Consider the following 10,771-nt stretch of genomic DNA (forward strand, 5'->3'; position numbering starts at 1 on the left):
AGTGCTCTGATTAATAAAAAAATCATCCTGAATTTTCGTTTTCTTTCTGATTTATACTTACGAAGACTTAAGACAACTTTCACATTCTTACTCATCGACTCATAATTCATGTAATGTTTGCTCACAAGTAAAATTGCTTTTGAGCGTAGTTGTTACAAGTTACTATATTTATTTATGAATAATAATGATGACATCTCAGGTGTGGTTTTTATACGAGGTACGTGGAAAGGAGCGGGTGTATTATTTGCAAAAATGAGAGGGTATCCTTCAGTCGTTAAGAGGACATCAATATTCCGATATTTTTATAATTTTACGTATAGTTTAAAATTACACAGAATTTCAAAAATCTAAACTTTTAGTTCAAATTTTTAGTTTTACTTCAAACGATCCAACAATCCGATGTAATAGTCGTTGTTGATTTTTTTTTTTCCATGTTACAAGTAGCGAATGAATAAAATTCCATCTGAATCCCAAAATACAGGGACCATGACCTTCCCATCCGACGTTTGAGTCTTTGGATGCTTTGGACGGCTTGCTCTGTCTGCAAACCACCTAGCAGACTGACGTTTTGATTCTAGAGTTAAGTAGTGAATCCATGTTTGATCCATTGTGATGTACCGACGCAAAAACAACTTCTTATTTCGCGTGAACATCTCCAAACAGCTCTTTGAGTCATCTGCTCGTTGTTGCTTTTCCTCAGGTGTGAGCAAACGCGGCAACCATTTGGAATACCCATTTTTCATACCCCAATGTTCGTGTATGATGGTGTGAACACTACTTTTTGATAACTTCAGAATGGCAGCTTTCAACTTCACTTTGCGATTACCCATGATGATTTTCAGGGTTTTTTTTCAATGTCTTTTTGCGCGACCAATTCTACAAACTCCCTGTTTGTTCTGAAATTGACGAGTAGACAATCCCCTACCTCATTCATCAGTACACATTTACGTTTAATATTTTTCTTGACTTCTACAAGACTACAGGTGGATCTGGACATTACTACTTTTTCCCTTTATCTCAAGCATGACAACTTGGACTCGGAAGCTGGAGCATGAGGACTCCAACACTAAAAAGGTGGACTCAAATACAGTTCTAAATATTAAATCTAATGGATTCTTGCTATTTTCTTTAATTATATTTATTATTTACTATTTAGAATGAGTAATTAATAATTAATTATGTAATTTGAAGGAGGTCTATAATGAAAATGCAAAATAACTATTGAGAATTATGAATATAGGTAGATACGAGTAAAGTATTATATCTTAATATTTTGTTTTTTTATATTGATTTTACTATGTAGGTTTTATTGAAAATAACTTCGACGAAAATGTGTAGCGGTCTCATTCATCAGTAAACATTTAAATAGTGCGTACAAATTTCCCTATCACAGTTTTATATGCTGTGAATGAATGACATTATCGTTGTTGATTGCATCACTTTTTTTATTCCTACCATTGAGACTGAATGAAGTCCTGGATTAATAATCCAGGACTGGATTATTTTCTTCAAATTTGAACATTTGGTAAGTCATTCAAACTTGATAAAAATTGAGTAAGATAGTGGATTAATAATGTAACCATTCTTCCCTATACTAATTTGGTTGGGAAGTTATGATTATGGTTTTGATAAAGAGTATTAGTTGGACTAAGATCGGAGGTTATGATCGATTTTTATGTATTGTGTCAATTCCCTTACCAAATAAACTACATACATAGCTGAGGTGTGTTTTATTGTAAATTTTTACTATTTATATAAATATAGATTAAATTAATTTTCTAAGTGAAATTTAATAAAATAAATATGAAACTCTTGAAATTATGATTCAAAATTGTAAACCTTAACTCTTCATATCAGGTTATATTATGTTTGAAAAAAAATAAAGTTTTCAAAACATAATTTTGTTATAAATTTAATTTCTCTTTAGAAGATCATGAGAGATTTTCATCTTCCAATTCAGTCTCAAATAATAATTGTTTATTTTATGAATGGTTCTAAACTTTTGAGTTGCAGAGAGACTTTTCAGTGTGGCAGCCACATGCTGACCGAAAATTAAATATGAATCACACTTGATAATACTCAGCAATTTTCGTATCTCTTCCTCTTCATCGGTACATCTCTGTTCCAATCTCGACATATAATCTACTATTAGAGTGTCATTGGACACCTTTTTTTTGCAATTTTTTTGGAATTCGTGTAGAATTTAGTTGAATGAATGGCCTAAAAATGAATGACAGAAAACTTAGCATTTAAATAATGAATCGATGAATTATTACACTGGCATAACGAATTCTCCTACCACTTGTGGTTCTTTAACTTAATCCAAGTCTTCAATTTCTTCAATATACTATTCGTTTGTCGATGCAAGAGTATTGTCTTCCAGAAAATTAGAGAAATTTTCAAATATAATTTTTCGTTAGATAGTTTTTAAAGGAAAAAAATAATAATGAATTAATGTCTATAGATTATAGAATCTCCCAAGAACTTCAAAAGTGAAAACAGGGCTATGCAAGACTATACAATGGCCCAGCATACCAGCTCCTTCCTCTCGTACACTTTTTAATTCTCGGACAATTTTATCTCTTATGATTTTCCACTTCTCCTGACAATCATCAAGTGGTACTCCAACTTATTTGGTAAATGTGAAAAATATTTATTGTCTCTGCATATCCATGTTATGTATATAAATATATATCAAGGGTGTAATTATAATTTTTTTGTTATTGATCAAAAACAATTAAATCTACAACTGCTTTGATCAATAATCAGATTATATAATTTTTTTTTCTGATGTAGATTTCATTGTTTTTGATCAACAACAAGGCATGTACATCACATATTACAGTTTCATTTTGTATACGAACAAACAAAATACATTGACAACCATTGTATTAACAACCCCCACAATACACCTAAGTTAATATTAAGGGCCTCAATAATCATCTTACCTCAAGGATGTAAGGGAAAAGTACATGAAAACGTTTTCTCCACAGCAGAAAACTATGGTATAGATGTACCAACCTATATGAACAGAGCATACCCCATGTAATTACAAAGTTACATAATGAAAAAATTTCAATAATAGATAAATTATTGAATGAGAGCAAATTAATAACTTTGAGCTATATATAAGATTTTGAAGGAAACGGTAGTGTAATGAGCAATTACTTATACGACAATATTAATAGAAAACTCATTAGCATCATGATTGGGGTAATGATTATTTGTCTTATGTGTATAGTGGCTGCATTCAAGTCTTTGTTACGATATCAACGACATAAATTTAAACAATATGCCAAATTATATCAGTTAAGGAGAGTGAATTCTAGTTCATCAATAAATTCTTAAACTTTAAGAAACTACAGGAATAGAGTGAATAGGATAGTGCAGTATTATATTTATTAAAAGATTTTCTTCCTTAAATAATAACAACTATAATTATTATACATCTATTATTAAAAATTCACATTTCTAATTTAATTATAAAAATTACTATTGTTAAGATTAATGAAAATATCATGATTTATTAACAAATGGAGCAAATATGGTAAGTCATAAATTGACTTCATGAAATTTTGTCAAGCGATAAATAATAGTTTAATTAATATGAACGTTAAATAGAAAAATGGATTGTAAGTACCACTTCGAAAATATAAACGATTATCCGTGACTGGTATTATTTGTTTATAATTCACTTTATTTATTTATAAAAATTAAATAACTTCATTTAAAGAAAATTAATTAACATAACTCGAAGCAGATACATTAAACTACATTATATATTTATAGTTATGTACAAAAAATTACAATTAATTTTAATCAGTTTCCCTCCTCCTCATCGTCATCAAGAGTTAAAGGAATGTGCTTCAATTCCTTATATAAACGATATTGAAATAAAAAAGCAATAATGAAGATGCTGTAAATTTTGCATAAAAAAACATTTACAACTGTCATGTAAAAAAATCATATGTAAAAACATTAATAAATAGTTGAATCATTGTTATCTCGATCCTGATGTTTTTCATTGGGGAAAAAAATATTTTATCTTCCAAAATTAAAGCCTGTGTCATTAGAATAACACATCGAGATAAAAGTTATGGACACAAAACCGCAATCTCCGAATAAATTATTCCATTACACAGGTTTATCGAATCAATTTGAACACTTTACGTACATAGGGGAATCTGAATGATCAATAACCATAAACTGTATTCCATTTTTTTCTTTTTTCTTTTATTAAGCAAAGATCAATAATTCACAACTTATATATATATATAATTGAGTTTATTTTAAAGAACGCATAGCTGTGTTGATTAAGGAGAAGTATTACGCAATAAGATCCAAAGCATTGTCATTTGCTTCTTGAAATTACTAAAATAAAGGAACTCAGAAGTCAATATCTAAACGCCCCATCCATTTTCTTCTTCTTTTCAACTCCGTATTTTTACTTCATTCCATCTTTAATGTCGACAGTTATGTGTAGTTTATATCATAAAGGAGTGCAAAAAAACTTACGTAAAAAATAAAGAATCTAATATAATGAATGCTCCATCATTGAAGATATTAAGGAAATTATAAATACAGAAACATCCTCTCATCTGCTTCTATAAACAATTATTAAATGCTTAGAATTAAGGAATCACTGTCCCTCTTAGCCTCCAAGGACCAATTTGTGGCTTAGATCCTAACTAATATTTTGTATTCCTCCAAATAATAATACAATTATATTCGTCAAAAGCTAGAGCGGAATTTGAAGCGAAGGAATTCAGAGGAGTCATTGGAAATATTGGAAGGCATTGGAAAAAGAAAATTAAAACAATTAAAGCTTTTGTATTATTATTTATGTTTCAAGTTGTGTTTAAGTATACAATAGTCAAAAGAGCTTTTCACTTTGAGCCTCAAATGATATGAAGAGGATGAGTTTCTTCAATAAAAATTTCCAAATTAGGTGTTTAATTGAAGATTAGAGGCTGTAACACTCTCTTCATTATTGAATCCTAGCATCGAATAGTAAAGATAGTATAATTACGTTATCAAAAATTATCGTATAAGAAAGTAAAAAATTAATTGGGATTTTTTCCTTATCTTGATTTTTGTTCAATATTGATCATTAATTAAATGAGGGGACACTTTATATATTTGTTTTTGTGACAGTAAATTTTTGCAATCTTCAAGTGCCTCTGTGTTGGGCTAATCAAAATAATTTATTAAAAGAAATTAAACATAAATAGTTTGAGAATACAAATCCATCCCACATTTTTTGAGAAAAGATTCTTCTAGCATCATCTCTAGTTACCTCACTATAATCTCTTATAACCGGATTACGCTTCTGAGTACCTCGTGAAGTGCCAAAAGAACTTACTTCAAAAAGCATCAACCACTAATGCTAGCATCCATGCCAACATGGATCCAAGTAGCGTTGAAGATCAAATTTCTAACCCGAAGGTGGCGTTCAGTTGCAAAAACACCCCCCAATCTAGAAGCAAAAATTTTACCAAAAACCAAACGCAGTCTACGTCTTCAATTTTGGAAGAAGTTTTGAGTACGGAATCAAATAAAAGCAACCTTACCTTGAGAAAATTATGCAGAAGACTATTTGCATCTATCTCTAAAGAAAATTTACTTCAAATTTACCTCAAAATCAATATCAGGCTCAGTTGCCCGTGAACGAGAAGGCTCTGGCTCACGATACATTAATCTGAAGAGGCCGATACCACCTTATCACCAACTGGAATCCACATCAACAAAAACATAAGAAGAGAGTATGGCTACCTCGGTTTTATCTTTGCATACTAACTCAAAGTTTGAACAGAAAGTACGACCTGCCCAGACTATTAAAATACCTTAGTTTACCCGATATAGTTACATTATTTGATACGAGATGTAGCATCAAGAAACATTTTTCAATTCCTAAATGTTACGTGTCATTTTTGTCTTCCAATTCTACTAACTTACATCCTAAACGGGGTGTTTCCTTAGTTATTAAGTCAGCTTTAAACCCAAAACTCATGTTCCAAGATCACAGCTGAAACCTTATCAAACCAAATTGTTACTATTCAAATTCTAATTTCGACGCAATTGGTCTTTTAGTGGAGCCAACAAGGATGATCCTGATTTCTTCAAGGCTTACCTCTTTTCAATTATATCGAAGAAACCTACCATTATTGGAGGAGACTTCAACATAAAGCTTAATATACATAAAGATTGTCAACCAGGATTTGTCGTAGGCCAATATTCCAACTGACAGTATACCTCAATTCCAGACAGAATGCGATGACTTCTGCAAATATTTAAGCATTAAACATGAGCTTTCATCCCCCTACTCACCCCAATCCAACAGGCATGCAAAAACTGCCGTCGAATCCATAAAGATGATCCTCAAAAAATCTGATGACTGGGCTTCATTTCTTTCATCACTTCTGGGACTGAGAAATACACTCAGAAGTGATAGACTCAGTCCTGCCCAATGGGTGTTTGACTCACAGAGAACTCAGATCCCGGCATTGCCCATTGTCTCGCATATCGCCTTCCGACTTTGAGAGGGCGGTGAAGAAGAAGAGAGAGAAAGACCTCTCATTCAAAAAATACTACGATCACATCTCTACAAATCGAAACCCTTTGATTCCTGCAGATTATGTAAAAAAAAAAGAAACCGGAAATTAAATATGGTAACCCTGACAATTTGAAGATTTTTTAGAGGAGAGAAAGAATAATGCTCATGATATTTTATAACATCAGCTACAATCAGCTATGACAAGAGGGACAGGAGAAAATAATATAAACAAGAACATTTGCTAGAATTACTCCAATATCGATCCCCTATTCTACTCTGAGTCCAAGAAGGACTTACAAATACAACACTACAACAAATCCTCAGGGTTACCGTCCATCTTTTATTAGTACATACAAACTTTCAAACAGGTTTTGAATTTAATTTAATCTATTTAGGAAAGAGTGTTCACAGCTCAGGAATCAAAAATAATGACAACTGCTAAGGAAAATCGAATTCCTTCTTTATACTACCAATTTCAAATTAACGGGCCTGCTAAAAAATAAGCCGGATTTACATGTATGATGATGACCAATGTCTTCATCTTGGTGACTGCAATAATGCGGGCCATTTGGGAATGTAACATCACTTCTTCGACAAAAAAGTTTGCAGCCATCTGTGAAATTTTGGAATATTTTCTTGCATCCTCTCTCCTTAATTTATCCTCCAATCCTCCTTGATTTCATGTAGGGAGTCTAGATCCAGTTATATGTTCGGTTTGGCGTTTGAAGTGAAATATACAACCGAGTATCAGAACATCTAGTGCATATAATAAGTAAATAATGCAATACTAAACAAAATAATGCCTAAGGCTAAAGATTAGTTTAACCCATACTTAAATATTGAACAATACTGTTAAGTGTACTAAGTGGGCTGTGTACGCAAATTCGTCACTCAGTAATACATACTTGAAACCAAAAAATGAATACTTACGCTGTTCATGTGCTCAATGGACATTATTGCAGTACTATACAAAGGGCCTTCTGACGATGATTTATTATTGGGGGTGGGGGGTGGGGGGCTGCAAATTTTGTTTTTCTGTACTGAATAATAAAAGTTCCAGGTGCAACCACTTATTCCTCTCTACAATCTCTACAATCAAGGAAATCAAAGTCACAAAAAAAAAATTATCATACACGATAATCTTTTTTGTTCATAGAAATATTTTATTTAAATACATATTCTTGAAATAACTCACTACAAAAATGTTTTGCTTAATTTCCTAAAACTTTATACTACAACTGTTTTGTATTTATGATGACTTATTTTTTAACTGGAAGTTAAAGTCTGGCGTATGACAAATACATCTTGTTACATTTTAGGCACATCGAGTCACATATGCATTAAGAAGGGGAAAAAAAGTTTAGAGTCTTGTATTTCTTGTGAAGGAATCTGAAATGATGTTTCTCATTTTATGTCTCGTAATAAGTGCATCTCTGTTATATTTTTATTTAAATCGTCGAAATGGATATCGGGAAAAGTTATCATATCCTCACTAAAAGGCATTTCTTTGATTTGGAAGGCCTCCGATTTTATGGCCTTCAAACGCTTGAAATTTCAAACCTTTACTAGATACAACGGATCAGTTCCAATCCTTACTACTATTGATCCACATAAAACAAGTTACTACTAAGCAATTTAATAATTTTCACATTCTCATAAACACTGGTAAGTATTTAATTCAGTTTCTCGAGGAGATTAATTACTAACATTATGATTTTAGTAATTACAAAGCAAGAATTTGATATTGCTTTTCTCGAGTGGTTCCATTTGGAAAGTTCTTCGCAAAGATTTGACGCCAGTGTTTACTTCTGGAAAATTAAAAGGAATAATGGAGCCAGTTTCTGAAATGGCAAATCAATTTTTAGCTTATACTAATAGCCAAAACTCAGAAGGAAAGTCAATCAAGATAAACGAAAAGTTTCAACTTTGGACATAATTAATGCTTGTGCGTAAAGAATAAAGCCCCATTCTGGTAAATAACCTAATTATTAACTTTTAAAGCATTCAAAGAGCTCATTAGATTTTGCTTTTCTTGCCACAAGTGTAGTAACAAGTGTACACATTTTATTTATTAATCTGTTCCCTGAAATAGTGAAACACGTGGATAAATTTGGAAACGCTTATGATGATTTAATTAAATAGCAGATTCCCTAATTAAAACCCGCGAAATCAATAACATAGAAAAGAACGACTTTTTAATTGCATTAATTGAAATGGAGAAAAAAAGTCATCAAGATCCAAATACATTGTTGAATGAGGAATTATAACTGCTCAAGCCATTATTTTTTCCATAGCAGGCTATGCTACTACGTCCACATCATTGTGTTGTTTGACTTGCATCCTAGACCCCATCCAGAGATTCAGGAGAAATTGTATAGGCAATTATATCATCAGAGAACATAGACTTTTCTGAGTATGGTTATACATCATCTGTAATAAAGGAAGCACTTAGAATATATCCACCCGCTACATTGCATCTCAGAATCTGTGCAAAGGATACTGAAGTTGATGGAATCCCCATAAAAAAAGGAACTGCTATTGAATTGCCTATCTATGTCTCACACTATATTCCAGAGTTATTTCCAAACCCAGAAGAGTTAAAACCTGAAAGATTTTTCCAAGAAAACAATTTATAAATCATACCTCATACGATCCTGTATTGCTTATCGTTTTGCAATGATGGAGTTACAAATCGTCATTGAAAAATTGGTTAAAAAAATTGAAATTCGCATGAAACTAAAATAGTGTACGAAAAAGGAAGCATGATTTTTCTTGAGTTGGAGGACATTGGAGTTTGGAGTTGTATTCAAAGAGAGAGATTAACAAAATAATTTGGTACTCTATGTATTATATTACAAACTAATTTATGAGCCTCCGATTAACATCCGTTACTGATATGAATTTTCTATTCCACCAATTGTAAATCGATTATTTTAAGTCCAAATAAACTTGAATAAAATAACATCTCACCAAAAATTTAATTCATGATCTATAAAATATATATTCAAGTCATACTACACAACTATATTCACTACATTAAAAATTTTAGGATAATTTTTGTGAGCTATTAATTAATCTATATCTTCCAAATATTAGTGTTCTGGATATTGTAATTTCCAACAATTGAAAATGAATTAATAGATAAATCTCACAATGTTAACCATTCCTACGTAGGGAGTGAGGTCAGATGAGATGAAGTTCATTTTTTGGGTTATTTCTGAGTATGTAGAAGTGATATTTAAATCTAAAAACAATATGCTACCGTATATTTTAGCTGTAACAATTAAGTTTAGTGTTGGAGGTTCTGGGGTCAACTTTCCCATAATACAATTAAATTGTGATCAAAGTCTCCAATTATCGCAAGGGTGATAAGAGGACTTGAAAAGAGAAGTCCCGTTCAGGGGCATCGACGGTTATTTTGTCGAGGTAAACTTGAGATTGAAAAGGAATTATATCAGTCTGTCTTGGAAGAGTTGGGCTTAATGGAATGACTCAAATAATTTGGAAAAGTGGTTCAGCTCTACTAAAAAAATCATCATAATGAATGAGCTGAGAATAATTTCAAACATTATAAAGAAGCTTGGAGAGACGAAGACTTTACAACAACGCAGTCTAAATATTACAGATAATTCCCTATAAGTTAGATTTAAAAGAGTCAAACTACTGTATTCGAATTGTTTTTGATTTGGTCCCTGTAAAAATGGGTAAAATAATTCGAAGCTGTAAATTCCGGACTATGAACACTCTCTTAAGAAAAAATTGCAATAAATTTCTCCAGTTCGGAGAGTACATACCGAGTGTAGAAAAAGTAATGAGACCTTTCTTAAAGTACAGTTTTGTATAGGTGTTGTTGATTAAATCTTAAAGTTCCGATTACTTTTGAGTAGCTTAGATTTGAAGCCTTTGATTGATGCACATAGTGTAAACAAAACTTTCGTATATGTCACAATGGAGACAAGAAAAGCCATCATAGACAATTAAATCCGCACGGGAGTACCACTTCAAACATCATGAAGGCCTTAAACGTCATCATTGATACTGTCTGTCGGGTCATAAATCGTTTGGTTGATTGGGACAGCCTTAAGTATAAACCCAATATTGGAAGCCCACCAAAGTGGACCCTGAAGACACCATGTAAGCATTTAAGGTCAACCCAACGATGAAGATGTCAGAGTACGCCAAGAAGAAGAAGGTGCATCGGTCAACAGTGGACAGGGT

At 31.9% G+C, this 10,771-nt stretch overlaps 1 protein-coding gene and 1 pseudogene across 1 annotated transcript; one reads left to right on the plus strand and one right to left on the minus strand.

The window, feature by feature from the left end:
* Positions 1-434: 434 nt before the first annotated feature.
* Positions 435-830, minus strand: LOC121121655 (histone-lysine N-methyltransferase SETMAR-like). The gene has a single exon (XM_040716621.1). The coding sequence runs from the start codon at positions 828-830 to the stop codon at positions 435-437; it is 396 nt and encodes a 131-aa protein (XP_040572555.1).
* Positions 831-7,067: 6,237 nt separating this feature from the next.
* LOC121121654 (cytochrome P450 3A29-like) lies at positions 7,068-9,384 on the plus strand (annotated as a pseudogene).
* The last annotated feature ends 1,387 nt before the right edge of the window (positions 9,385-10,771 follow it).

Source organism: Lepeophtheirus salmonis, chromosome 7 (assembly GCF_016086655.4).
Source record: "Lepeophtheirus salmonis chromosome 7, UVic_Lsal_1.4, whole genome shotgun sequence".
Taxonomy (NCBI): domain Eukaryota; kingdom Metazoa; phylum Arthropoda; class Copepoda; order Siphonostomatoida; family Caligidae; genus Lepeophtheirus; species Lepeophtheirus salmonis.